General features: G+C 49.9%; 1 protein-coding gene across 1 annotated transcript in view; it reads left to right on the top strand.

Moving 5' to 3' along the window:
- The window catches only part of CHSY1 (chondroitin sulfate synthase 1), a 57,411-nt gene extending 45,093 nt beyond the window's left edge, over window positions 1-12,318 (top strand). The window contains exon 3 of the mRNA XM_065734055.1: window positions 10,366-12,318. Within this exon, the coding sequence (XP_065590127.1) occupies window positions 10,366-11,958 (1,593 nt within the window). The 3' untranslated portion in view covers window positions 11,959-12,318. The remainder of the gene's footprint in view (window positions 1-10,365) is intronic.
- The last annotated feature ends 2,284 nt before the right edge of the window (window positions 12,319-14,602 follow it).

Genomic DNA, 14,602 nt, shown 5'->3' with positions numbered 1-14,602 from the left:
TTTTTAGTCCAGGGCAATCAAAAATGTCTGGCCAAGACCCTGACATAGTACCTAGGAAAATGGAAATATTCCTTTAAACGCCTTCCAGAGCTGTGGCTTCCCTCTGAGTATTAAGCTCCATTTCTTATGTCCTGATTACATACTTTGGTCTGAATTCTGCGTGGCGTGGATTTATAACTCTTTCTGTGGGCAGATTGATCTCTCCCTTGTTTTTTCAGGAAGCACAGCTTAGTTCTCAGTACTCCGATCAACCACTGCCTCTCTCTTTGCCACGGACTGCCCCACCATCTGTGGGGTGCTCTGCATGACACAACCAGAGCAGCCCAGCTGGGTGAGCAGTGCCCTTGGGAGACCATTCCCAGCCCCAGTACCGAGTGGGAGCTGTCTGCAGGGCGAAGATCAGAGGAGTGCTTTGGATGGGGTGGGATGATTTTGTTTATTGATGTGTGCTTTTTGATGTTGTTGGATTCTTTTACTTCCCTGGTGCGTTTCAGCTCTTAGACAAAACAGAGGAGGCGGTGTTGATGGGACAGGTGGGTTCTTTGCCTATTCCAAGTGGAGAGGAGAGGAGCCCTCTGCGGTGGCTCAGTCGCAGAAGAGGAGCTCAGGGAACACCTCGGTGTTCTCTGCAATCCCTGGGAGGATGTGCTGAGCTGTGGGTTGGCCTCTGCTCCTGGTTAGCAGCAGTGGGGTGGGAGGTGATGACCTCGAGCTGTGCCAGGGAGGATCCAGTTGGATATTAGGAGAAATTTCAACTTGGAATGAGCAGTGCTGCACAGGCTGCCCAGGGGGTGGAGGGGATACCATCCCTGAGGGTATCCCAGGTCTGTGGGAATGTGGCACTGAGGGCCACGGGCAGCAGGCACGGTGGGGGTGGGCTGTGTTGGACTGGGGGATCTCAGAGGGCTTTTCCAACCTCAGTGGTTTTGTGATCTGCTGAGGGGCACAGGGGCAGTGTTGGAGGCTCACGGCCTGGAGCTCTGTGCTGCAGGGACAGGGCTTTGGGCAGCAGGAAGGCGGTAGGCACCGTGCCACCTGGCTGGGCACGTCGGCCCAGTTCCAGCTGTAAAACCTTTCTTGGAAAGCTGGTGAGTGTGAAATCCCAGAGCTCAAGAGTAGGCACTGTCATGTGTTGAAAATCAGCGTAAAGCAGTGGACAGCATCTTACATAAATCACGTGTGCCTGTTGTCTCCTCACCATCCCGCGTCAGGCTGAGAAGAATCCTTTCTGATTTAGTGGATTTAGAGGAGTTTGTATGCGATTTCTTTTGACGTGTTTCCAATTAGTCTTGGTGCTTTATTTCCTAGGCTTCATTAAGCTTGTGGTCTGACCATATTGCAGTAGCCACTCCCAGCACTTTACTGAATACTAGTTTTAATATCCGGATATAGATTTCTTCAATATCCTGCGACGCATTTTTCAGTGCTTTTCTGGATACTGCTAATACTAAACAGCCCGTGATGCACCAGGCCCCCAAGCTACGTTTTAAGGTTAGCATAATGTGTTCCATCTTTCTTCTTTGCACAACACAGACTGCTGTTATGGTTTGGGTTTGAGTTTCTGGTTTTTTTTTTTTGGGACACGACGTACCCAAAAGGGGGATCTTGCATAAGAAATGCTGGAAGATGACATGTGCACACGTGTCTGTCTTGGTTCCTTACTGTGCCCTCTCCATCTTCGCACATCCTTTACTCCTCTTTTTTTTTCCTATCTGTGTGAAATATCACAACGGCCAGCTGTTTGCACAGAGAGCAGAGCATCCCAGGGACTGTCTCTGTGTCCTTCTGGCTTCAGGTTCTGTAGAAACAAACGTGGCAGTGGAGGAAAGCAGAGATTCTGTCTTTGGGCTGCTTGCTAAAGAAGAGCAGATTTGGCCAGGTTATTACCAGTGTTCCTGTGGTACTTGTGAATGACACAGGCAAGTAGGAAGCAGCTGTCTCACAAGTAAAGAGATCTAGCTTCCCTCTGAGACACAGGGATGTTGCTCTCTGCTGTGTATTCTGGACCAGGTGTAGCTCTGCCTTCTCCAAGCGTAAGAAAAATAATACTTTGAATGTATTGCTGCCGCCTTAAAAAGAAAAACTAAAGCCATGCCCTCGGGTGTTTGACAGGAGGCCAGCTCCAAGAGCACAGCTGAAGATGGGCAGACAGGTTCCCAACATCTGCTGCGGGTGGGTGGGTTTTGTTTGGTGCCCACATCGAGGCACGGTGCGATGGGAGCACGGCCAGTGCCTGCCTGCTGGCACTGCCATGTGGAAAACACCACGGTGAGGGGCAGAGCGGCTGGGAGTGAGGAGAGGGGGTCCTGGGGGACGTGTCCCAAGGGAAAACTGGACAGAGAGGTGCTGGGTGTCTGTGTGTCCCACTGAAAGCCCCATTGAAGGGCTCTGGCTCCCCGTGGACGTGCCGCCGTGGGATGGCAGAAGAACACTGTCCCCATCCATGCACCCTGCCCTCCTGGCCAATAGCTGCATCTGAACCACGGCCATTTACTGCGCCCCAAGGAAACGTGGCCCTTCTCAATGCAGCTTTAAGCTGTCAGGCTGTAAATTGTCCTACTTCAGGAGCTGCTTCAAAGCGGCCCTGCCTTACTGCAGCAAGGAGAAGGCTTTTTGGCAGACCTGGCATATAAAGCATTTGCTATTCATGAATCAAATCCCTGAAACGTCCTCGATCAACAACTGAAAATGGGTCATAAGGAGACAAGGCATCGCTGTCTGGTGAGTGGGGCTGCTCCCTCCGACAGCCTTCTCCATCTGTTGGCAAGCACTGCTTCTGCTTTCTCAGCAATGTCCTTTCCCCAGGGCGATGGGACCCGGCCTCGTGGTCAGACTGCTCTGATCTCCGTGTCTCCCTGCTCCTCCCACTGCCCATGTTCTGCTCCAGGGAAAAGCAGTGCTGGGGCAGGGGGATGTCACGCATGGGGATGTGAAAATTCCTTGAAGTGGTGTGGTTTCCACATCCAGAGGAGCTGCAGCCTCCAAGGGGAGGGAAGGGGAAGCGAGCACTGGCCAGGTGCAGGGGGACAAGGGGCAAGGGACAGCTTGGGAGTGGGTCCGTGCCCCCAAAACTGCTTGGGCATGACCAGCAGAATGAGAAGTCCTATGGATCACAAGCAGAGGAGCAAAAGAAACCACAGGATGGGACAAAAAGCCCTGCATGGGCGTGTGGTGATGGTTGACAGAGTTTGGTGTGCTGTAGGAGTAGGAAATCCTTTACGAAGCTTGGGGAAATTGGAAGCAGTAAGGTTTTTTTCCTTTCCAGTGGCATGCAGCGTAACTGCATTTGTCACTTTCCACACCTGCATTAATTGAAATCATTACAGAAGCAGCAGCTGAATATTTTCCATGTCCAAGCAGGGCTGCAGACAGTATCTGACAGCAGGGGTCGAGCAGCCCAGAGGTGAGCCCACATCTCACACAGCCTTTGAGCAGTCCCAGGGGTGTGCAACGGAGAGCTGTGTAATGCCAGAGGCACTCAGCCTTGTGCTGCAGTGCTGTGCTGTGCTGTTTGTTACTTCTCCAGACTGTGCCAGACAGCAAGCTTCCAGAAAACCTCAGACCATATACAGTTAGCCAGCAACACTATGTGAAGTCTTTAACCATATTTGAACGAACAGGCTAACTTGGATACCATGAGGGGGGAAATGCCAGTCTGCCTGACAGCTCGTTTTAATAATGAGAAAGTTGTTCCACTGACAGGAGGACAATGAAGGCTGGGGCTGCACAGAAGGATGTTGCCTTCCTTGTGGCTCAGAGTGTATATGAAACAGCAGAGGAATGGGCTGGTCCCAGAGCAGTGCATGCGCAGCTTCCCCTCCGTATGGGTGTGGGACCCACCCCATGAGTCCTATCCAGAGGGGGACCCATCCCATGAGCCCCATCCAAAGGGCTCTGTTGGTTTATAGAGGCCTTCTCCTAAATCATGGCTCATTTTAAATACGTTGTTACTTGTGCAAGTAATAAAAATAGGTGACCTTTGTAGTTAGACTGATTACTACAGAATGAATGGAGCTTTTGACACTCAGGGCAAGAAAGTCAGATTTGTGAGAGCTCATAATCCCCCTGGGTGGGCGAGAGACCTCTGCTATCCCCTGGATGACCGTATCTTGTACAACCAAACCACGTAGGTCTGTGTATTGTTTGTATCGTAGGTAGCAGAGACTCACTGCAGTTTTGGCAGTGCCACGTCTAATTTAGGCAGCGCACACCGGCTTCCCAGTGATGGGACAAAGAACAGAGTTTGCTTTTAGGCTCAGCACAGGATGGTGGGCAGGCTTGAAGTCCTGTGTGGTCATGACACAGGCACAAAACCTCTGCGTTTTGCAATCGTGGCATCTCGTTGTGGAAATGATGTGTGCAGCGCAGCATTACCAAACTCTGTTCTTTGCCATCACTCCCTCTGAAGCTGCGTAATTCCCAGGCCTGGGCTCAGCTGTAGCATCCTCACGGCTCGACAGAAACATGTGGCTTCTCCACATGAAACAAGACTTTGTGGCTTTATTTCCCTCCCCTCCTCTGAGCAATTATTAAACAATTCTTTTGGCAGGGCAGCATGCGCACGGCTCAAATGCACGCTTCAGAACAATGCTGCCTGGCTGCAGCCAGCCCTGGAGATCCTCATCCCACGCTGCTCCCTTTGCAAAATGAGCTGGTGGGTGAGGCCATGCCTCGTCGATGGCCTCCAAACAGGCTCCAGAAGCAGTGGCTCTGCTGAAAAGCAGGAGCGAGAGCGAAGAACCCATTGGGGGACGTTGGAAAAGGACCACGGAAATGAGCAGCGCACATCATGGATGCTAAAACAGCATGGGACGGTGCGGCTGCTATCAGGAAAAAGCTGTGATGTTCTTTCCAGTCCCCTTTTCCTGAGGAAGGATGGTGGAGCGAGCTCCTGGTGTAGGAAGGGATAAGGTTTGGAAAGGGTCTCCCAAATGCTGACTTTCCTGCAGCGCCTCGCCTGGCTGCACCCCCAGGGGCTGCTGCTGTGGCAGCTGTGGGAGGGCTCGCTAGCTAATAAACCACCAGATTTTTCAGTTTCCATGAGGTGCTGGCCAAGCAGTGGCGTTGCCATCAGTCCTCAGGAGAGCAAAGAGCAGGCGGATTTCTAAAGGCAGTGATGGAAGATGCTGCGGCACGTTGGGAGCTCTGCTGGCACTGCAGCTCGGTGCTTGGCTCTGTCCTGGTGCTTCTGCTCAGTGTTCCCAGCTCCCCTCTTTCCAAAAGATCTATTCCTGCCACAAATCTTCACAAGGGATCAGAAACAGCGAGTGCTGCCATAAGGAAAGGCAGCAGGATCCCTCATCTAAAGCAGCGCTGCCTGGGCTGGGAGTGCCAAACATCTTGAAAATAAATCCTGGTATTTAAAACTCACCCCCACCTCACTGGTACACCCAGGGAGGAGCTGCTGCCGTGCCTATCGTGAGGCCAAATCTTCACCTAATTAAACTCACTGTAATCCTGTGAAGGCTCAGGAAGGCTTAGGGCTTTGCACTGCTTTGGCGTTGTCCTTCAGCCTGGCCCTACTGCCACGGTGTTGTCCCACATTACCTGGGCACTGTGCACCTCCCAAGGGAATGGCACATGTTGCTCTGGGAAGCTTTGCTGGTGGTGCTGGGTGATGCCTGGATGTGTTGGCACAGGCCCCTCTGAGCAGAGGGTTTCTGTCCTGCCCTGTGACAGCAGCTCGTGGCGGCCTTGCCAAGCATTTGGGGAGCAAAAGGGCTCCTTACAAAATCACTGCGTGTGGAAAGTAGCTCCCAAGCAGCAATCTCTGAATGCCACGAACAAAAGTATTTCTAAATGATTACATTACTGCCTCTTGAAAACATATGGTGGAAAATCACGCGGCGCTCCAGAAGAGGTCTTTTCTTCTGTAGTCCCTTCTTTTCATTTCCAGCATCCAAGAAGCATTTGCCGGGGTGTCAGAAGCTTTCTGCTCATCATCTCCAACAAGCTGCCCTCCCGGGGTCATGTTTCACATGAGGAAGAGCAGACCCAGGCTGCTTCCACGGCCGTGCCTGCTTCTTTCGTGGGCCTGTTGAAAGTCGTGATGAAAACCAAGTTCTTGTCCTCTGCCCGTACCGCCGAGTCTGCAAGTGAGGAGTTGACAAGGACGAGAAGTCCCACGACGCAGTGTGTTTGGTGGGAAAGCAATTTGGCCTCATCCCCGGCTCTGGCAGTCCGTGTCTGCGGGGCAGGGAGAACTGAATCATTCCCCCCCGGGCCGGAGCCATGTGCAGAACGGCGGCTTTCGCCAGGCCTCGTAACGTGCAAATGACACTGGAAACAAATGCTGAGCACGCTTCCCGAAGCAATAGCCGCGATAATTAGTTATTAGCACCTTGGATGTTCTGCTTTCTCTGTCAGCCGCGGGATGGAACATTTGTTAATGGTTAGTGGTGTTTTGTTTGTGTTTGTTGATGTTAAATCAGAGCCTTTTTGGAAGCACGGCCCGCAGTTGCAGCCGGATCTCCTCAGGTTTGTGCTGTTGTGTCTCGGTATCCCCAGACGGCACATTCATTTCTACCTGATTTCTCCTAAGGTGCCAAAGGCTCTCTGGTCAGATTCTGGTTTATACATATACAGATACACCCAAGGGGAGGACACTGTATGAGGTGAGCAGCACTAACTTGGGAGAGTTGCCTGTGATGGCACTCCTCCTCCTCAGCAGATTGGGTCTGGTTTGGTTGTCCCCTTATCCAAACGCAGGGAGACCTAAGGAAGGCTGGCTTGCTTCCCAATGAAGTGGGCCAGGACCCTTATCTTAGTTTAGATCAGGGATATTTCATGTAGGGGTAGAAGTGGGGAGGTTCTCCTCAGCATCATGGCAGGAGGATCTCAGTCATTTTCCAAGCATGTAGGTTGCTCCCATCTGTAGATTTGGGGTAACAAAGGCCATCACGCACAAGATCAGAGGTATACAGTGCCAGTTTTGAAGACAGATTAATTTGTGCAGGTTTTCTCCTTCCCGTTGCCAAGTTAGGACTACATGGGAGCTGGAACTAGATGATCTTTGAGGTTTCTTCCAACCCAAGCCACGCTATGATTCTGTGCTTTAAAGGCCACTTGGATTGAGACGCTCTACTTGAATAGGTCATTTTAAGCTTATTCTTCTTACATGAGAAAGCACAGGGAAAAGGTCAGTTGTTTAATTAAACAGTGACTTGGTATTGCTAGCAAAAGATTAAACTCCAGCAGCAACTCTTCCAGTTCGCAGATGCCGTGGGAGTTCGATGACCTTGAGGTTGCTGAATCCTGCCTCAGATCCTCGGCGTGTGTTCTCCAGTGCCTTGAGAGGACACAGAGGGGTGCACGGGGCTCGTGGGTGAGGCAGCCCATCCACTGGGTGTCGGGGAAGGAGAAGCAATTGAGCTGACAACCTCACAGTGAGGTGCTCCCCGCTGAGCGACGTTAGCCAGCTTCCCCATTTCTTGAGATCGTTTTGGCTTTGTACTTGAAGCCCATCTCGGGCATTTCGAGGCCTGCCATACAACATGTCTTGTCCACGATTTTTGTGAGACTTGTAGGGCCGTGTTTTCCGGGCTGTGCCAGTACAATCTGGAGCTGTGAGAGAAAGCCCTCAGGGGCTAATCCGTGGCTGCAGGCCAGTTTCTGCATAAACTGCTCTTATTTTTTAAGTCCATTTTCTCCAGTACACTTTTTTTTGGCCTGCAAAAGACTTCTTCATTTAAAATGAAGAACATAACACTCTCTCTTTCAGTTTGGTCTTTTGGAGGCGAGCCAGGAGTGCCCACAACAGCTGTACCACAGTTTAAACATTCAGTCTCTAATGGTTTGGGGAACATTAGGGTTTTTAAGGCTTCAACAGGTCTAGAGTAAATAGTGGTCAATAAAGAGTAGCTCTTCTTTGTATCCCTGTGCTCTCAGTGCTCTGCGCTAGAATAAAGCATGCTTAGAATATAATCATTGCAAAATTAATATCCGTGAAAGGTCCTTTTTAAAAAAAAAACACCCTCATATTGAAACCTGTTTCCCCGAAGGCAGTTTGCAGGAGTTCAGCTAGCAGGAGGCTCGTCACGGCCGTGTGAAAGCCAGCACGTAACGCCGGGGCGAGATGGCTGCACGTGGGCTCGTGTCACTGCCGTGGGTGAGCCTGGTGGGAGGAGCACACGCATCACGCGGATTCCTTGCTCTGCCATCTTCTCCTGCCCACCAGTGTCTACGCGAGAGATACCTGAGGTAATAGGTGGTGTTTGGGACCCAAATGAAGTAGGAGCGCACGGTTGGACGGTGCCCTTGGTAGTGATGGAGCCCAGGGACTGCAGCAGGAAGCAGAGCTGAGGTGATTTGAGCTCAGGACTCAAAATCTGAGGACCCGGCTTGTAGGAAAGCAGTTTGTGAACTGTGCCCGCTGTAGGGGATGGGTTAACCCTTCTAGTGCCCTGCTTCCCCATGGTGTGCTGCTCGTGCATGGAGATGAGGCCACAGCTCCCAGGGGGCAAGTGAGATGCCAGAAGGGAGGAGGTTTCCTGGGGAGAGCACTGAGTGCTGGCCCTGCCCCATGCAGGGCTGCGTGCACGTCTGGTCGCTGTCTCTTTGGCTGGGGCAGGGTGGCCTCTGGCAGATGTTTCTGTTCTAAATTGCTCTGGGTTGAAGCACTGCTGAAATCATGCAGAGATCTTCAGGTTTCCAAGTGAGCCAGATTTCAGAAGAGGTAGGAGGTTTGATGGAGCATCCAGAAGTGAACATAAGAGATGATTCCCGCACGTCAGGCCATCTCCAAGTACCCACGTTAATTTCCTTCAGGATGGTTTTCTGCGGATCCCTATCTGTACTTCCAAGGGGGAGTTTCGTAACGTTTTTCCTACCCATCAGTATCCTATTAAAACTTTGTTGTGTAACCTAAAAAGTCATTCTGTTTTCATGGTTTCCTCTTGCAGCTAATTCTGAATGCCCAAGATGGCAGTTGGGCAAGAAACACGTCCAGGCTGCGTGGTCTTGATTTTGTTATTGTATAAATTGAAAACAACATTTGAAATTAAATCCTATTGTTAACTTCCCTTAAAATAATAGTTGCCTAATTACATGTTTTAAGAGTGTTTATCTAATGCTCTTCAGAAAGCCTGTGCCTACAGTTGTAGTGGAGTTAAAAATGTCAGTGCAATCTCCAGCTGTATTAAATACTTCTCGTGCTATATACATCGTGGATCAGTGGAGTTGGTAAAATACACTATGCTTGGCTGCTCTCTTAATAAGTCATGCACACTTAGGCTCTGACCCTCTGTGGGTGTGATGGGAGGTCTGCTCGAGCCCTTACCAGTGGGCAGCAGGTGGGTGCTACTGATGGAGGAAGCAGTGCAGGCGGTGGTGTTGTCCCCCCCAGCAGAGGGCTCCTTGCTGCTGAGATGCCAAGCTTCAGGTCGAAGTATGCGCACATCTGGTTTGTTTCGCCAGTGACAATTGAATCCAGGTGTGAGCTGATCCCTGAGATTCACTGTCTGTCCACAGTAATGGGAAAAATGCAGCTGAAGGCCTCAAAAACAGAGCTCCTGGGGCGGGGCAGCTGGTGGAGGCATCACTTGTGCTGTGTAAGACAGCCTTCTGGCCACGTGGTCTTCCTTCGAGTGCTCTACTTAGTGGTGGTCAGATTTGAGTCTTTGTTTGGATGTTGGGCCTTAGCCCTTTGCTGCTGTTATAGCCTCCTAATATGTACTTCATCGACTGTGTCACAGCAATTTCCATCGGAAGGATCCTTTTATTCTCTCATACACACGCACCCCGTGCTACACACCTTCGGGAGCTGCTGCAGTCTCAGGCGCTCACGTTTTCCACTGACATTCTCAGATGACAGGGGAGCTGCTGCCTTTTCATCATGTCTGTATGTCAGAGCAGTGCCTGAGTTTCATACTTAGCATCCTGACCATGTTTTCCTGCCTATAGTCCGTAGTGCAGTGTGTGGCTTTCATACCTGAACAGCATTTGGGCGTAATGGAAAAACAACTGCCACCACACTTACTATATCTGGTGTTCTTTTGATTGTTTTTATTCTTCTTCTTCTTAAAGCCCACGGGAAGCAGGAGCATAGCAAAGAGTCGCATACTGCATGTCTGGTGGCTTTTTTCTTGGTGATGCTGTGCTGTTGGGAACAAATGAGCTCAGGATCCCTGTTGGCTTGGTATCTGTGGGATGGGCAGTGGTAATCCCTGATCCACGGTAGATGTTTCTTACATTGTTTTACAACAAATAATCCTCTTAATTTCCCTGACCAGCAGCTGGCATTGCTACGACCTGTGCCTGAAGCCACGAGCAGCTTACTCAGCCCTGCAAGCCGGGGGCATCTCGTCCCCACGGGACTGAGGCTCAGCACAGCTCAGCAGACGCTAACCTGTCCTTCCTCTCTTCCAGATGCAGCAGCTGTTTTATGAAAACTATGAGCAGAACAAAAAAGGCTACATCAGAGACCTGAGGAACAGCAAGATACACAGAGCTATAACGTTGCACCCAAACAAGAACCCCCCCTACCAGTACAGACTGCACAGCTACATGCTGAGCCGCAAGATAGCAGAGCTACGTCACCGGACCGTGCAGCTGCACCGAGAAATTGTCCTGATGAGCAAATACAGCAATACAGAAGTGCACAAAGAGGACCTGCAGCTGGGCATGCCGCCCTCCTTCATGCGGTTCCAGCCCCGGCACCGGGAGGAGATCCTGGAATGGGAGTTCCTTACGGGCAAGTACCTGTACTCGGGTGCCGACGGGCAGCCCCCCCGCAGGGGGATGGACTCGTCCCAGCGGGAAGCGCTGGATGACATCGTGATGCAGGTCATGGAGATGATCAACGCGAACGCTAAGACCAGGGGGAGGATCATCGATTTCAAGGAGATACAGTATGGCTATCGCAGGGTAAACCCGATGTACGGCGCAGAGTACGTGCTTGACTTGTTGCTGCTTTACAAAAAACACAAGGGGAAGAAGATGACCGTCCCCGTCAGGAGGCACGCGTACTTGCAGCAGACCTTCAGCAAGATCCAGTTCATGGAGCACGAAGAGATGGACGCCAAAGAGCTGGCCAGCAAAATCAACCAGGATTCTGGGTCCTTGTCTTTCCTCTCCAACTCGCTGAAGATGTTCGTTCCCTTCCAGCTCAGCAGATCCAGAGTAGAGAGGAAGGAACTCAAAGACCAGAAGATCAACATCCTGATTCCTCTCTCTGGACGTTTTGATATGTTTGCGAGGTTCATGGGGAATTTTGAGAAGACGTGCCTCATTCCCAACCAGAACGTCAAGCTGGTTGTCCTGCTCTTCAATTCCAACTCCAACCCTGACAAAGCAAAACAAATTGACCTGATGAGAGAATACCGCTCCAAATACCCCAAGGCTGACATGCAGGTTTTACCCGTGTCCGGGGAGTTCTCGAGGGCGCTGGCTCTGGAAGTCGGATCCTCTCAGTTCCAGAACGAGACTTTACTTTTCTTCTGCGATGTTGACTTAGTGTTTACCACAGAATTCCTCCAGAGGTGTCGAGCCAATACGGTTTTGGGTCAACAAGTATACTTCCCCATCATTTTTAGCCAGTACGATCCAAAGATTGTGTATAGTGGAAAGGTTCCTAGTGACAATCATTTTGCCTTCACCCAGAAAACGGGTTTCTGGAGGAACTATGGCTTTGGTATTACCTGCATTTACAAAGGCGACCTTCTTCGGGCGGGCGGCTTTGACGTCTCCATCCAAGGTTGGGGCCTCGAAGACGTCGACCTTTTCAACAAAGTCATTCAAGCCGGCTTAAAAACTTTCCGAAGCCAAGAAATTGGAGTAGTCCACGTGCATCACCCTGTTTTTTGTGACCCTAATCTTGATCCAAAACAATATAAAATGTGCTTGGGGTCCAAAGCTTCCACATATGGGTCCACGCAGCAGCTGGCTGAAATATGGTTTGAAAAGAACGACCCCACTTTTGGGAAAAGCAGCAATACGAATGGCTCAGTGAGGACAGCCTAATGTCCAGCTATGCTGGAAAAGACTTTTTTTTTAATTATCTAATTTATTTTTGGGAAAATGTTTTTTGATAATTCACTTTTAAAAGACCACACAGGATATATTTTAGCAATCATCGTTGTTTTCTTACGAAGCGCTCACTTTGGACGAGGCCGTTGGTGGGTTGTTTTGTTTTTTTTCTTCCGTTGTTGTGTTTTTGTTTTTGAACAAAACTGTGATCAGTATTTGCCTTCAGACCAAGCAACCAACCGACCGTTCCGGAGTCACCTGAGCGAGCTGCAGGCGCCTGACTTGAATGAGAGTTTCCTGAGGAACAAAGGATTGTTTCCTACCTTTCCCATTGCTGGATTCTGTCAGCTGGGAGCTGAGAGACAAAACGCCGCGCGTGAGCGCCCGCGGCTCCGTGTTGAGGATGGCTGTTCTTCTTTTGTCTGTCGTGTCAGAGCAAACCAGTGGGTGTGGCATGGGACGGGCAGGAGGTTTCCCAGAGGGCCGATGGTTTGGGTTACGAACGTGCTCCCACTCGTGGCGGGTGGGCAGCCCGGGAGGAGAGAGCTTTGTCTTTGCTGCTCGGTCCGTATCCGGATCTCACGTGTTGAGAATCCGTGGTGGATTCTGTGTCTTATCCTCAACCTCTGTCCTGCCCAGAGCTGAGACTGAGAGAGAGAGAGAGAGGCCGAAGGGACCGAAGGGGAAGAGGACGTGTTGTGGAGAAGCAGCAGCACATTGAGAGCAAGGAGAGCTCCGTGGTGAGAACTTTGCACACAGCTCTGCACAGAGTGCTGCACCCGACCGCGTCCATCTCGTTCCATCAGTTACGTAATGTTAATGGGAGCAATTATTACATTCGATTACTAGTTTTTGTTTTTGTTTTTCTCCTGTATCTGATAGACCTTTAATTTATTTAATATCCATTGTTTTAGGTTCTTGACCTTTCCTCGAATATCTGTTAGTCATTTTAATATTTTATATATATATATATGTGTGTGTAAATATATATATATATATATTAGGAATGTATTGCATCTTCTCACTGATAAGGTAGTGTACATCGTATTGCAGCAAATGATCTCCAAAGATTACTTTCTAAAACGTTTTGGGTTTTTTTTTTTTTTCATGGATCCTTTTTTTCCCCTCCCTCCTTTCCCCCCACCTCCCACCCCCCAAATTTCTTTACCGTTTTTGGAGCGCCGTCAGAAAGGTTGTGGGAGTCTTTGTGCTATTCAGAGGGGAGCTGCGGATGGGGAGGCTGAGTACGAGGGAAGGACGACCCCTGCAAAGGAACACCTAGCAAGGTTAGAGCCAACACACAAAACAAAGTGCCTTAAAGCCAGAAAGGGAACCCTTTACACTGAGACTTCACGCAGTGAATGGCCGTTGTCATTGAAGCAGGTGATGTATCGGGACCCACCTACCTGTAAATATCTTGCTCAGCAGAAACAGAAAATAAAAACCAGCGAACAATATATTTTTCTATCGTATCCTCCAGCACCATTTTGTCTCATTGTTCTCAGTCCCACTTTGCCTACTCTTTGGGAAGTGGAGAATAGTGGAAGAAAGGAGAGAAACTGACACGAAGGTCGTTGCCACGTTGGAGGGGATCTTATGGAGCAATTGCTATTCTGGTAGAAAAAAAATAACCATTGTTTACACGTGTATGGAATATGAACTGCAGCTAGTGTAGAGTCGATGTCTTCTAGATGTTCATCGTTTTTTGGTGACAGTCCCAAGGATGTAGGTACTTGGATGGATTCAGTGCATGGAATTGGTTGGTTTTTTTTTCCTTTTTTTTTTTTTTTTTTTAAAGACTTGCTTCTAAGATGCAATAAAGTTGGTTTTTTTGTTTTTTTTTTTTATTTGCAATCAGAGCTCCTGCTGTCGTCTTCCTCAGTCTGTCCCTGTTCACCAATGTGGGCGCAGCGGGGCGGGGGGATGCTGCTGGGGTCATGGGATGAGCCCTGGGGCTTGGCTTTGGGGGTGTCACTGCTGGGTCTGCTGCCTTCCCCGCTTCTTCCTGTTCCTTTTTCCAGTGGTTCTGCTGCTCCCAGAGATCACAGAATCATTCAGGTTGGAAAAGGCCACAAAGATCACCTCGTCCAACCGTGAGGAGATGTCTGCAGACATCCCTGTACACGTAGAACACACAGTGCTGAGGCTGAATAATTGAGGATAATTGAGGAGTGTTTTGTGTATGGTAAAGGTAATGATTGGAAGCATCGGCTGCTTACTTGTAAGAGCACTGCTGGTTTTATCACAGTTGCCCAGTGTTGGTGTGGGGCTTTTAATGCAAGAAATGAAGCCCATTAGCATGAATCCCAGGGACGACAGAGGTGTTTCTGCACACCAGGGAAAGGAAAAATAAAGCAACTGGCATTTACAGAAAAGACCTAAAAGAATACGGACCCTGAAGAGGATGGAAAATCAGAAAAGCCCTACGCTTACACTGTGCTTATTCAAGTTTATGATTATGTTGGAGGTCTTTCAGCCTGTAAAAGCAGGATGCGTGGAAGTGGAAAAAGCCCTTGAAGGACGAGCCCCCCATCTGGTGCTGGGGTTTTGTTTGGTTGCTGCAGTTCAGCTTTGGTTCCCAAATTGGCCCGGGGAGCACTAACAGTGAGGTTAACATCGAGGCTGGAGTCGGCTCTGG

This window comes from Cyrtonyx montezumae, unplaced genomic scaffold (genome assembly GCF_038088225.1).
Source record: "Cyrtonyx montezumae isolate F1298 unplaced genomic scaffold, pur_monq_1.0 scaffold_17, whole genome shotgun sequence".
NCBI classification, from domain to species: Eukaryota; Metazoa; Chordata; class Aves; order Galliformes; family Odontophoridae; genus Cyrtonyx; species Cyrtonyx montezumae.
The sequence above is the reverse complement of the archived record's forward strand: the minus strand, read 5'-3'. Positions and strand labels throughout refer to the sequence as shown.